Source organism: Felis catus, chromosome B1 (assembly GCF_018350175.1).
Source record: "Felis catus isolate Fca126 chromosome B1, F.catus_Fca126_mat1.0, whole genome shotgun sequence".
In the NCBI taxonomy this organism is placed as follows: Eukaryota; Metazoa; Chordata; class Mammalia; order Carnivora; family Felidae; genus Felis; species Felis catus.
This window is the reverse complement of record NC_058371.1, coordinates 15,603,844-15,618,890: the sequence shown is the minus strand read 5'-3', so window position 1 is coordinate 15,618,890 and position 15,047 is coordinate 15,603,844. Positions and strand designations below refer to the sequence as shown.

The following is a 15,047-nucleotide window of genomic DNA, read 5'->3' as shown; positions in this document are numbered from 1 at the left end:
TGTGGAAAACAGTACGGAGGTTCCTCAAAAAATTAGAAATAGCATGTGATACAATCATTCCACTTCTGGGTATTTACCTGAAGAAAATGAAAACACTAATTCAAAAGAATATGTATGTACCTACGTTTATTGAAGCATTATTTATAACAGCTAAGACATGGAAGCAACCTAAGTGTCCACTGATAGATGAATGAAGAAAATGAGGTACACACACATGTACACACACACACACGCATGCACACTGAAATATCACTCAGCCATAAAAAAGAATAAAAACTTGCCATTTGTAACAACACGGATGGAACCAGAGTATATTATGCTAAGTGAAATAAGTCAGACAAAATTCCATATGATTTCACTTTCACGTGGAACATAAAAATAAAGCAGAACAGACGCACAGATACAAAAAACTGTTGGTTACCAGAAGGAGGGGTGAAGACGACTAAGAGCTACAAATGTCCAGTTACAAAATAAGTCATGAGGGGGTCATGGGATCCAGTCCCACACTGGGCTCTGTGCTGACAGCATGGAGCCTGCTTGGGATTCTCTCTCTCTTTTCCCCTCCCAGACTGACTGACTCTCTCTCTCTCTCTCTCTCAAAATAAATAAACTTAAAAAGTCGTGAGGATGTGATATGCAATACAGAGAATATAATCAATAATATTGTACTAACTTTGTGTGATAACAGATGGTAACTAGACTTATCATGGGGATCATTTTGTAATGTATAAAGATATCAAATCACTACAATATACACCCGGATATACTGTATGTCAATGATACCTCAATTTAAAAAAATTTTGTAATAAGAGTTTTAACCTATAAATAAACATGCAAAATTAAGCTGATATGAACATATACCAACTCTGGTCAGTTACGATTTCAAAGTTAATTTTCAATAAAACTGGCTTACTTCAGTAAAAAACAAGAATTGAGAAGCAGAGTGATAAAACTTAGTTGATATAGACGGTTTTAATAAAAAGTTACTATAACTTAATATATTTGTTACTAAACCACCTTCAGGCAAAATTACAGCCTACTTATATACCAGTCCAGAGTTAATTACTCTTGCAATACTTGCAAAATTAGTTCATCAGGAATTTCATCCACTCCACTATAATAACTGAGAAGGCCATTCTCTGCAGCTTCTGCTAATTCAGCATCTTCGGTAGCTTCCAAAAAATAAGTATCATCAATGCCATTATCCCAGTCAGCATCAGAAGCTACACCTTTTGACGACGTACTAGATGGTGGTTTATGAGGATTCTCGGTTTCACTGTTCATTGTTTCAGTTGCTGTGAACTCTTCTTCCTTTAGTTCAAAGGGGGAAAATAAGGGAGAGGGAGACAGGAAGAAAGTACAGGCGATTCAATGAGAATATGTGATGATTTCACTAAACAGTCGATTTATGTTAAAGTACTAAGTACAAAACCAGTTCTTGAACAGATACTAAAATAAATATGCTGGATGATATGGTCTTCAATACAGTCGCCATGGGAATGAGTTCATTAATTCAAATGTTGCTGCCACTGTAACTCAGACACTTAACAGTCTAAATTTGGAAATGCCCACAATTCCTCTGGTACATTCTTTTCAGTATTCACAGATGGGATTGGAACAATCGTAGATGGAATTTTTTAAAAAGCAGACAGTGCAGCTCAAGCCAAATTAGAAAATACACCTGCTATCTTAAAAGATTTAAAAGATTTGTTATCCTATTTATAAAGAATTTTATAAAGAATTTTAACATGAATTTAAAAAACCTCTATAAATAATTGAGACAATTGTCAAGATAGGGCTATACAGATTTGTGTATTAGGTAACAGTATTGTTATGTACATTTTCTGAGTTTAAAATTTTTACCATATTTAAGAGTATCCTTATTCTCTAGTAATATACTTAAGTGAAGAGATACAGCGTTTTGATGGCTGCAACTTCCCTTCAAGAGATCTGTTGTGGACTGTTACCCCAGATTCATAAGTTGAAACCCAAACCCCCAATATCATGGTATTAGGAGGGAGGCCTTTGGGAAGTGATTAAGCACGAGGGTACAGCCCTTATGACTGGGATTAGAAACCTTACAGAAGGGACCCCAGAGAGCTCTTTCATTCCTCTGACATGCGAGGACTTGTTGCAGACTCTCAGTCTGGAGTTCTCTCTTGTCCATCAAGAGAGCAGATGAAGAATTGAATACGAGAGAGGCTAATGTCCAGGAGGAGACAAGAGCCCCGAGTAAGGGACCTAGCTCCGTATTTATTAGGATTAGAAGGCTCACATATGTGATAGACATGCAGAAACAAACAATAATACAGTAACCATTAACTCCTGTGTGAGAGAAAAGGGGTTTTTGAAGATGTGTGGGGTTAGGGTCAAGACAAATCAAAATCTCGACACCGAGCAGACAGCTGTTTACTAAAGGCACCAGGCACCACGTCTGTTTATCTTAACTTTTCTAGGGGCTAAGACTAGAGCATGCTACCTCAGGGTTAACAAGGTGTTTTTCTCAATAATTAGCCCTGGGTGCTTTCACCCTGTGGCAGCTTTCCACCTCTACCTGTTCTCCGATGCTTTGGTCCTGTGGAAGCGGCTTTCCGCCCTAAGCCTTGTTAACTCTTGGTGCAAGCTCGGAGAATTTTTAAACTTTCCCCCACAAGGATTCAGCGAGAAGGTGGCTCCCTATAACCCAGGAAGCCAACCAGACACCAAATCTGCCAGGGCCTTGACCTTAGACTTCCAGGCCTCCAGAACTGTGAGAAATAAACTTCTGTTGCTGATAAGCCATCCAGTCAGGGGCACCTGGGTGGCTCAGCTGGTTAAGTGTTCAACTCTTGTTTTCAGCTCAGGTCACGATCTCACGGTTTTGTGAGTTCGAGCCCCACGTCAGGCTCTGCTGAGAGCACAGAGCCTGCTAGGGATTCTCTTTCTCTCTGCCCCTCCCCCACTTGCACTCTCTCTCAAAAATAAATAAAAACTAAACAACAACAAAAAAAAGCCACCCAGCCTGTGGTATTCTTTATAGTAGCCTAAAATGACTAAGACAAAATTCGTCAAAAATGTGTATGCATACAGTAGAGGGAGAAACACTAATGTAACCAATATTAACAAAGGGCAACTCTAGGTGAAGAGAGAGTTTGTTGTCCTTGTACAACATTTCTATACGACAGTTACCAACACTCGGTAAGAGAAATACAAATAGTAAATCTGAAAGAAGTTCAACTTCCTTAAGACTAAGAAATGTAAACAAAAACAACTGAAATATCACTTTTGGCCAAATAGGTTGGTAAAGGTCAAAGGCAAAAATAAACAATGTTGGCAAAGGTGTAAACAGGTGCTCTCTTAAATTGTGAAGCCTAATTTTGTATCATTTTTATTGGTACCAACTGGTAATACATACTACTGAAAACATTTGTGATAGCTGAAGTAGGAAAAAAAGCCTCTAACATAGTACGCATACTATGACTTTAAAAATATACACGGGAGCACCATAAATAGAAATTTCTGGAAGATCTATGCCAAAGCACTTACATCTGTTATCTCTGAGTGGTCAAATTATATGTGAGGAGGAGTTTTTCCCCTTTGGCTTTTCATGTATTTTCTAATTTTTTCTCAGAGTGAATGTGAATTATTTGGGCAAATAAAGGTTTTTAACAGGAAAATGTTAATTTGGCAATCTAGCAATATCTACCAAAATTAAAAATGTATACACTCTTTGACATAATTTACTTCCAGAAATTCTCCCTACAGAAAGAGTTGTTTAAAGAAACACAAAGATGAGTATTTTGGTACGCTTTGTAAAACGAAACATGAGAAACTTGTTAACTGTCTGGGAGTGGTTGACTAGGTATCTATACAATTTCTTCCGCGGCAGTGACAGTGAGGTGCATCCTACCAGGTACGTGCTCACAAGGCACAATCACTACGGCACGCTCCTAAGTGAAAACTAAGTACTGCAGAGTGTGTTTAAAGGCTATGTGGACACGTCTGAACACTACTAATAGCTCATGGATACTGTTGTACCAAGAACTGATTACTAATGGGAAAGAAACTAAAACCTGCACTTACCTCCTTGAGCAGAAACAGGAGACCAACTTCAGCAGGTAATGGAAAACCTGAACAAGAAAAAGAGCAAAACTGTTTTATATAGACCTCCTATTTTCACTTGGTATAAATATAAAAATTAACAACTCACAGTCCGATTTGAAGTTTTCTGCTTTACATACAGGGTCATGACATTTTTGATACCAAACTTCATTTTTCAGATCAACCAAAATCCTTTATATTGAAAAAACCAGAAAGGAAAAAGAGTTACAACTTGATTCCCAGACTGGATGGAAAACAAAATTCATCTACATGCTGCTTACCAGAGATGTGCCTAACTAAGACTTAAAGATGCAGACAAGGTAGAAAGTAGAAGCATTGAAATAAATATACACCACCCAAAAGAAAACTGTGGTTGTTAAAGATAGCACACAAGATGGACTTTAGGGGAAAAATATATGTATATCTATATACATATAGATACATATACGATATACGTATGGATACGTATATACATATCCATACGTATTATCATATATGTACATATGTATACACATATCTATACTCATATCTATAGACAAAAGTTCTTCCAGGAAGACCTAATTCTCAACCTGTACCCACCAAATAAAAAAGCTTCAAAAATGCATAAGCAAAACTGATGGAACTCCAAGGCTAAACAAATCTCCCATAAATCAAGATTTTAAAAAACATTTAGTATTTGATACAAATAGGCACAAAAAATTTAGAAAGGATATAGAAAATTTGAATGACATAAATTAAAAAGCAATTGCCAAGTTTGATGTAATAGGCATACATGAATATTGTTTCAGATAGTTGGAAGTTCTTTACACTCACATATAAAACAATTACAGGGGCATCTGGGTGGCTCAGTTGGTTAAGCGTCCAATCTTGGTTTTGGCCCAGGTCATGATCTCACAGTTTGTGAGTTCTAGCTCCACGTCGGGCTCTGCGCGGTCCAGTGTGGAGCCTGCTTGGGATTCTGTCCCTCCCTCTCTGCCCCTCCCACATGCTCTCTAAATAAATAAACTTAAACACAAAACAATGATAAAAACTGTGCCAGGTATCATGTTAATTTCACTGAATTTAAAAAAAGTATTCATACAACACATCTCTGACCACAAAGCAAACTGTTTAGAAATAAATATTAGAAAAATAGCTAATAGAAACACATAACTTGGAAATGAAAAACTTTTTTTTTTTTATCATTCTGAATTGTTCTATTTTGTTCTTTTCACTCTAAGAATGTAGTCTTATTCGGAGAATGACAGCTGGTCAATTTATTCGTAAGATATTTATCCATACTTATCTAGAGTTTTCAGAGGCTACTGGACCAGTCAGCTATTCTAAACTTTTATGTTAAATATGGACATTTCCCCAATACTACTCTTAAGTGATATCTCATTTACCTTCTTCCTTAAATGCACAGGCTTGTTTTAAATACTTGAAACGTCTGTAATACACTATAGAGTTTGCTTAGAGGCACTCTGTTAATGCTCTGGTGTGGCCAGAGGAAAAGCAAGCATTATTAAATATGAATGCAATCCTTACCAACACAAATTGAACCTTTTTTTTTTTTTCAATAAAAAAGCTAGCCCAGAAAAGTGTCTCATTCCACAAAGATTTATCATTTCCAAATCACAGTGAAGGAAAGTAAGTGATTTCCCAATTTTGTTTTCTATTCTGTGTCTCAGAGATGCCTCACTAAAAACTGGTATCTGACAGAGTAACATTTACAGAATGTAACATTGTAGTGACACTGCTCACATTGATTGTTAGACATATTAAACTCTGCGTATTAAATGGTTACACCCTGTTTATATAGAACATTGGTCCAATAACAAAAATAGAGAACGGCAGCTGGAAATTTATCTCATTCAGTGTTCAGAGATAAAAGAGTTAACTATTCATTCCATTATGTTCTATAGGTAAGTCCTTTTTTCATATGGAAATCTGCTGGCAATTAAATTATGATATTTTTCCCAGCTACTGTATGAAGAAAACGCCGAAGGCCATCGTGTACAGCACACTGCAATGTAAGGACTCTTCCGTTCACCAATTCTGGCGCACTTCCAAAATATACCCAACAATCCAGTTTTATTTCTGTCTAGGAGGCCGAGTGCCAAGGATAGGATATAAGCACAGGTACATATAAGCAGCAAGATTACAGTCAACAGACTCTGGAAACCAAAAACGGTAGACATAGTGAGGCCAGTGAAGCCCCAGCCACATCTGAAAAACATTTCTAAATAACCAATTACTCAAGGAAAAATCATGATGGAAATTAGAAAATGGAACTGAATGCAATTGAAAATATGTATTAAAATATGTGAAATAGAGCTAAAACGATCTTTAGAAAAAGCTTATTTACATAAAAGAATAGCTGAAGACCAATAAGTAACTAACTTGGGAAATGAACAATTGAATAAACTCTAATAAAATAAAAGGCAGGAAGTCAGCAAAAATTTAAATATTTATTTTGAGAGCAAGTTCCACACTGTTTATTCTGGAGCAGGCTCCACGCTCTCAGCACAGAGCCAGACCCAGGGGTCAAACTCACGAACCATGAGATCATGACCCGAGCTGAAATCAAGAATCGGATGCTTAACCGGTTGACTGAGGCACCGAGGTGCCTCAAGAAGCCAAAATGTAAAAGAACCAACAGGGCCAAAATGTGAAGACTAATACAATTCTTGCCAGACTGATCAAAAAATAAATAAGGTAAAGACGTAAGTGTTACTCAAAATTTAGTGCAGCTATAACTACAAATGTAGAATATACTAAAAATTTAAGAATATTATGAACAATTTCTGACAGTAACGTTAAGCATTTTGGTAAAATAGACAAAGTACTAGATAAAAAGACACCCAACTAAGCAAACTCAAAAAGTTATGAAGAACCTGAACAATCCTAATAAACGCATTAATGCTGCAGTTCCCGAACTTCACATCAAACTGTCCCAGGGTCATGAAGAATATTTACATGTTCCCAAGGGCAACTGTGATACTTGACATCCGTCATGCGCCCTGCAAACCACTTGCTTACGGTTCACAGGCTCAGAACCGTAGCAGCCTTCATTCCTTTCGGTCCTGTCCTGTCTTTGTAGAGCTGAGGTTTTTGGTGGTGACTGGGATAAAAAGGACCACTAACCTCAATGCGGAATAAGACAGAACCGTGGGGGTGACAGTGTCCAATCTAATACCAAGGTTTACGAGGTTATGTGATGCTCAGAACGACACATATCCCATTAATAAGTATCCGTATTTGAGAATCAGTCAAAAGGGGGGGCGCCTGGGTGGCTGTGTTGGTTGAGCGTTCGACTCTTCATTTTGGCTCATGTCATGATCTCATAGTTCATGGGATTAAGCCATGCGTCGGGCTCTGTGAGGACAGCACGGAGTCTGCTTGGGATTCTCTCTCTCCTTCTCTCTCAAAGTAAATAAACAATTTTTAAAAAGGGGGAGGGCACATGGGTGGCTCAGTCAGTTAAGCGTCCGACTCTTAATTTCAGCTCAGATCTTGATCTTGCGGTTCTTGAGTTCCAGCCCCATGTCGGGCTCCGTGCTGTCAGTGTGGAGCCTGCTTGGGATTCCCTCTCTCCCTGTCTGCCCCTCCCCGACCCGCATGCTCTCTCTCAAAAAGATAAACTTTAAAATAAAAAATAAAATTAAAATTAAAAAATTAAAAAAAAAAAGACGATCATCTTATGATAATGATTTACTGGTAAGCTTATATATCCATAGAGTAAAAAATTAGAAAGATATACCAAAATTATAACCACAGTTATCCCTGGTTCTGGGCCTATGGGTAATCTTTTCTTTGTGCTATTCTACGTGATAGCTTTTGTGTACTGAGCATATAATTTTTGAAATGTTATTTTTTTTTAACTGGGTTAACCTACATATGTAAGTATAGCACTGAGTCATGCTACCCAATGTATTCGCTAGCTTCCTAGCAGAACTTCACAGTCTTTTCTCATGTCTGGCACACGTGTTATTTACACTTGATACACAGAAGTCTCAGCTTTGTGTTAAATATAAAACACAGCAAAACTTCCCATATCATAACCAGTAACTGCTGGGTTTCTGTCTTATCCCTATTCTAACCATACCTTTGTATTATCTAAAATTCTTTTTTTTTTTAAGTTTATTTATTTTGAGCGAGAGAGACAGAGACAGAGAGAGACCGAGAGCATGCACAAGTGGGGGAGGAACAAAGAGAGACAGAGAATTCCAAGCAGGGTCCTCGTTGTCAGTGTAGGGCACAATGCGGGGCTCAAACTAACGAACCGCAAGATCATGACCTGAGCTGAAATCTTGAGTCAGATGCTGAACCAACAGACACCCAGGTGCCCCTGTATTATCTAAAATTCTATTTCTGGTTTCACTTCATCCTTCACTCCCTCTCGTTTTGCCAGGGGGATTTTACAGAAAACTCTCTAAAACAGGGCCTGGTGCATACAGCAAGCATTCAATAAATATTTGTTCCTCTCAATATCATTCTTTGTCTTGAACATGTTAACCTTAATTCCAACTCTTAGCACCAAAGAGTTTCCTTTTCACCCAAGTTTGCTTGATTTCAATTTACTCCATATAACATGTCAAGGACCAATGGAAACAGACAAGGGAGAGATACTTCCTTCCTCCTGTCTACTGCCTCTAATTTCTTTCTAGCCCCACTCAATTCTACCTCACTCTTCTCAAGATTATACTATCTAATGGATTATTTTACCAAATAAAGTACAGATGAAAATGACATGTGCTAAGGTGATAATTAAGTTGGTCAAATTAAATATTTTCAAACATAAACCAAATACAGTATCTGATGTAACTACATTCATTATAAGAACAAAATCATGTTTATATTCTCAACTGTAAAAATTATAAAAATTTAAAATGTAATGTTGGTTAAATACATGGAACTCAATAAACAACATTACCTACATGATATTATTGCTCTTGTGCGCTCTTCTGATGTTTTCACACCAGCGATATTTACAAATATCATAAACCAGTAACTCTTCTGGGAAAAAGTAGCTCCAACGCCGAATTCCTAAAATGCAAATAATGTTTCTGAAGCTATTATAACTCCAGCATATTACAGTGAATAAGGAATAAGATTATCTTTACCTCCTTGAATGCCATTTTTATTCACCAAAGAAAGAACAAATTGATCAATTTCAGGGTAGGGCGAACAATGAAAACCCTCAATGTTTTCTGCTGCAACAGAGAGAAAAATTCATTATAATTAAAGTGGCTAAAAGCTGAAGAGTTAAATTTTAAGTTGTTCTTTAGTACAATTACACGTTTCGGAAACTCTCCAGGTCCCTCCCCCCGCCCCCCCATTTCTCCATTTGTCTTTTAGTCAGTCACGGGTTCTGGCTTATCCTACAAGTAAGTAATATTCAAACCTCTCAATTAAGTCCAATGTTAACTAATTTTCACAAGAAGCACCTATAATCATTCTGATTGCTTTCTTCATTCTTATAAAGAGAAAAGCAACCCCTTACACCCCGGAGCTGGCCTACTCCTATCAGCTCGGCCTTGGTGTTGTGACAAACAGGCTGGGCACACACGGCTCAACCCTGTATTTTCCTGCTGATGAGTAACCATTTCACAGAATTTCAACATCACATAAGGTCACTCTGTAGCCAAGATGATTCAAGACAAAAATAAGAGCGCTCTGCAATCACAAACAAAACATGAACTATTTCCAAACCACAAAAATGACTAAACGCCGCCCATCTTATTCATAACGGGGGCTGCTTTGCCAATTCTAGCTTTAGTCCCACTGTAGTCTGCCTTCCTTCTAGATAAACTTTATGAAGATAGTCAAGCGCAGAATTGTCTCCGACAGTACCCAGCTGAAAACAAATCCACGCTGCCTTGGACATTCCTCAAAACACCCAACTGAAGCCTGAATCCTAGAAGTCGTTTCTAACACCCTTTTACTGAGCTGCCCCCACAGATCCCGGTGGTACGTGTTTTCCACACATAACACACACCACTGGTTCACTGCAGGTGTGCTCTCCCGGGACCTTCAGCTGTAGGGCTCTGACAATTTGGTTATATTTTGTATCTAAGAATCTACTGGAATAATTTACAATCATTTACTTAAAATCTCACTTCATCTTTAAACACAGAATTATCTACTTTTCTTAAAATAAAGCCTATATTGGGGCGCCGGGGTGGGTCAGTCGGTTGAGTGTCTGACTCTTGATGTTGGCTCAGGTCATGATCCCAGGGTCGTGGAATCAAGCCCTGAGTCAGGCTCTGCTCTGAGAGTGAAGGCTGATTACAGACTTTTTCTCCCTTTCTCCCTCTGCCCCTCTCCCCCACTGTGTTCTCTGTCTCTAAATAAATAAATAGGGGCACCTGGGTGGCTCAGTCGGTTAAGCGACAGACTCTCAGGTGTTCACTCTCTCTCTCCCTCCCATTCTCAAAATAAATACACTTTTTTAAAAAAAGTGTGAAAATAAACAAACAATGCCTATATTTCACTTACAAAAATAATATACATAATTGGAGAAACTTTGGAAAATACATTAAAGCAGAAATGAGAGAAATAAACTCCAAATCAGTATCTAGAAATAACTGTTAAACAAGAAGAAAATAAGCATAAGAAAATGTTATCCATGGTTTTAATGAAGCTGTAATCATACCTCCCAATTCCAGAGTCTACTTTTTCTCTTATAAATGGACATTTCCCATGTTATATTGGTTTTTATAAATTTTATAAATTGGTTATAGAGTATGTTATAGGATGTAACCAATGCCATTTTGTTTTACATTTAGATTTGTTTCCAGTTTTTCACTGCTATAAATAATGATAATCCAAAATGCATTTACAAAATTGTTTACGGGAGAATATATGAAATCCTAGAAAAAAACCTCTATGTTTTTCAATATAAAAATGAAGGACATGCGTGAAAACCATGCAGCCATTAAAAGAACCGGGAAATGCAAGGGAAATCTCCACGGGGTTCCATGGAAACTGATGGTGGCTACCCATCTTTGGTTGTGGACAGAAGGGAAGAGGACTTTTAAGTTTTTCTTTTTTTTCTTTTTATTTTTGAGACAATGTGAGCAGAGGAGGGGCAGTGAGAGGGAGACACAGAACCTGAAGCAGGCTCCAGGCTCTGAGCTGTCAGCACAGAGCCTGACATGAGACTCAAGGTCACAGACTGTGAGATCATGACCTGAGCTGAGGTCATATGCTTAACCGACTGAGCCACCCAGGCCCCCCTAGGTTTTTCTTTTAATAATGGTTTATTTCTACCAACAATCTATTTTCCCATTTCCTGCCCCCCAAACCATAAGATGAAAATTAGTGAATACGCTTTAAAAATTATCTTTTCTTGGGGAGCCTGGGTGGCTCAGTCAGTTAAACATCCAACTTCTGCCCAGGTCATGATCTCGCAGTTCATGAATTCAAGCCCCACGTCAGGCTCTGTGCTGACAGCTTAGAAACTGGAGCCTGCTTCAGATTCTGTGTCTCCCTCTCTCTATTCCTCCCCTGCTCATGCTTTCTCAAAAAATAAACATTAAAATTAAAAAATAATAATAATAAAAATTTAAAAAATAAAAAATATAATTATCTTTTCTTTACACTTTTTCCCTTTTGGATAAAAACTAAGTTGTTTTAAAGGATCAGTAGATACTGAGGCACCTGTGTGGCTCAGTTGGTTGTCTGATTCTTGGTTTCATCTCAGGATATGATCTCATGGCTCATGAGTTCAAGCCCCTCGTTGGTGCAGAGCCTGCTGGGATTCTCTCTCTCGCCCTCTCTCTGCCCCTCCCCTAATAGCTCTCTCTCTAAATAAATAAAGTCTAAAAAAAATAATAAATGATCAGTAGATATGAATACTGAAGATTTAAAATCTTCAAGGCAAAACAGACTTTGTATCCTTAAATTTTCATAGGAAATTGTTCTCTTAAAATTACCTTTAGTGTTGGTGCTGCTAAAACATTCAATTCGTTTTTCTTTATTTTGAGATGTGTCACATGTCAGAATTCGTAAAGTGTCTGAGAATCTGCAGAAAATAGGTGAAAGAAACAGTTAACATTATGTAAGAATTAAAGAGACATGGCTACGGAAAGGAGACTGAATTTCAAATAGTTCCACATTAAAATCCTTTGTTCAACAGCTAATTGTTCTAGGACAATCAAGCCACATTTGCCTACAAAAACACCAATCCTATCCATATAGAAAAGAGTAGTTTGGTGATCACTTAAAATACTTTCTTTGGGCTGCCTGGGTGGCTCAGTCAATTGAGCATCTGACTCTTGACTCTTGATTTTGGCTCAGTTCATGATCCAGGTCGTGGGATCAAGCCTTGCATCAGGCTCTGCGCTGAGCAACTGAGCGTGGAACCTGCTTGGGATTCTCACTCTCTCCCTCTGCCCCTCTCCACCTCCCTCTCTCTCTCTCTAAAATAAATTTTTAAAAATGAAAATACTTTCTTTAACCACAGAGTGAACCAGAGGACTCTGGGACTGCTGAAGCTTTAGAATGAAGTACAATTCTATTCTCCAAACATACAGAGCCTTTGACATTTTTGTTACAATGATTTGAAAAGTGTGAATAAGTCTAAAAATAATTTGAAAAGTGTGAAAAAAAAGAAGGAAGGAGGGATGAGAGCAAAGGAAAAAATGAATTAAAGTTAACTGAAAGACAGACTCATAGCCATAAAGAATTTAACGTTTATTTCAGGAAGAGAAATACTTATTTACTTGGCTACACAAAAGAAAATTAAGGAAACCCCATTGAGTAGAAGAACTCTCCACTTGTATGAAATTAATACCGAAACTACAAAAGAAATAGGATTTGGTAATCAGGAGATGACTTTAGGCTGTATTAGAGGCCACTCCTGTGCCAACCACAGTGATACAATTCTTACACTTACCACTGTACTTCCAGAATCTCAGGAACAGCTGCTAACAACTAACACTTACCCAGCAGACATCACGTGCCAGGCCCAGCTATAATTTTGTGTGTACCTCTTCCCTCATTTAATCTTCACAACTCCCTAAGATAGGTGTTAATATTATTTCCATTTTAAAGGTAAGGAAACTAAGACCCTGACATTACTTCTGACAAACGTAATTCAGTTGGTTAAGCACCCGACTTCAGCTCAGGTCAGGATCTCACAGCTCGTGAGTTCGAGCCCCGCGTGGGGCTCTGGGCGGTCAGCTCCAAGCCTGGAGCCTGCTTCGAATTCTGGGTCTCCCTCTCTCTCTGCCCCCCTCCAGTTTGTGTGCTGTCTCTCTCTCAAGAACACAGAAACATTAAAACAAATTTTAAGTTTTCATTACAACTAACTGTTGCAAATTACTAACTTGGAAGATATTCATGATATAATGTCGAGTGGATAAAACAAAGATATAACCACATAAATAATGATCTCAACTATTTTTTGAATGAAGGACGTATATAAGTATGTATGAACAGGCATATATGAAAAGTAGATATTAACAGTAACTCTATTTGCAAATGGAACAGGTTTAATTTTCTTCTTTATAAAAATACGTTACCCTAGAATTTTGAGAACTTCCTTTTCCTTAAGTTAGAAAGACTTTACCCAACTCACATTATAGTACTATCCAATGCTGTTCACTGCTTAATAAGCATTCACGAATATGCAACAGTTTGATGTTGGTACTATATACTATCTACCTGACATTGCTGACCAAAGAAGACAGGAAACATTGATTTTCTTCAGATACAGTCTCCGAATGTTTAGGAAAAAACTTGTTATCTTCAGCAATCTCCAAAGCCACGTGCTTCCCTATCTTCGATGATTTATACAGCCGAAAGTTTCTATTTCTTGTATAAACTCCTGTGTCAAAAGTTAACAAGAATAATTACGAACGCACGTTTTCAGCCATTTGGTTTTATAGTCAGCAAACATTAGATTCCTTTTGTATGGCGTTCTTAGGGAAACCAGTGCTTCCGGTCCAACATGGCAACGTTGGAAGAGCCTGAACTCACCTCCTCGGGTGAACACCCCAAATCTGTAGCTATATATGGAACAATCTCCTCTGAAAAACAGCCTAAGAGCTGGCCAACTGACTCCTTCCGCGTGGAGGATGAGTCCGACAGCCCGTCAAGGCAGGCAGGAGAGGCTGAGACAACCTCACCGCAAGCCCCACGCCCACCATTGGGAGGGAATTCAGACCCGGAGCGTCTCCCTGAAAGGCGGAGGAGTCATACCTCACACACCTCACAGCCCAACGTTTAAGACCTGAGCCTAGGAGATGAGCCCCAGGAACATATGGCTTTGAAGACCAGCCGGGCTGGGGCCTAGGAGACCTGCGGGCCGTGGCCAACTGGGGAAGAAAGACTCCTTCAGGGCCTGCGTGCAGACTCACTCACCCCAGGGCCGAGTGCAGAAGCAGCTCTCCGAAAAGCACCCAGGGTTTATGTGAAAGAGGCTCATTTCCAAACTTTCCAGCGTTGGACTGAGAGATCTTCTTCAGAGATGGAGGTGGCCGGTGCCATCTTCTCCGCTTTGCTAAATCCGGCGGGCGCCATCTTTTCTCCTTTCTCCCCCCCTTTCCAGCGAGTGCCATCTTTGCAAGCCCCTCTGCCCCCCTCCAGCCGGGGGACACGATCTTTGGCTCCCCGCCTGCCGTGCTCCAGGCCACCAGAATCTGCTGGAGGAAAGCGTCTACTCGCATCTGCTGCCGCAGTTTTACATCCGCCAAACCGTTTGTCAGGTAACCCCCTTGATCACCTGGCCTTAAAGGCCCGGGAGGCTTGCGTTCCTGGGTCCAAGGACTCTAACAACTGGAGGCACAGTTCTCGGTAGACCACCACTCCCAGGCCACGGCACTGAGAGCAGACTGAAACCCACCCCCAGTTTCTGACAGGCCGATCTCGTGTGCCCGAGGGGCAGGCTTCTGCTGTGGCACACTCCCAGGGGCCTACAGAAGGGCTCTCAGGGAATGGAGTCCAGGGGACCTAATTTTTGCACTCTCCCTCTGCCTCAC

The 15,047-nt window shown here is 39.2% G+C and overlaps 1 protein-coding gene and 1 pseudogene across 9 annotated transcripts in view; both read right to left on the bottom strand.

The window, feature by feature from the left end:
• Positions 1–953: 953 nt before the first annotated feature.
• The window catches only part of PRIMPOL (primase and DNA directed polymerase), a 57,781-nt gene continuing 43,687 nt past the window's right edge, over positions 954–15,047 (bottom strand). For 7 of the 9 annotated variants that reach the window (XM_045055214.1, XM_019828254.3, XM_019828253.3 and 4 more), the window contains 7 exons: positions 13,732–13,894; positions 12,000–12,088; positions 9,186–9,275; positions 9,000–9,108; positions 4,190–4,272; positions 4,063–4,109; positions 954–1,311 (listed from right to left, as the gene is read on the bottom strand). In XM_045055214.1, the coding sequence (XP_044911149.1) occupies positions 1,063–1,311; positions 4,063–4,109; positions 4,190–4,272; positions 9,000–9,108; positions 9,186–9,275; positions 12,000–12,088; positions 13,732–13,894 (830 nt within the window). In that variant the 3' untranslated portion in view covers positions 954–1,062. The remainder of the gene's footprint in view (positions 1,312–4,062; positions 4,110–4,189; positions 4,273–8,999; positions 9,109–9,185; positions 9,276–11,999; positions 12,089–13,731; positions 13,895–15,047) is intronic. The other 2 variants (XM_019828255.3, XM_019828256.3) reach the window with 2 other exon arrangements.
• LOC102900622 lies at positions 5,264–7,461 on the bottom strand (annotated as a pseudogene).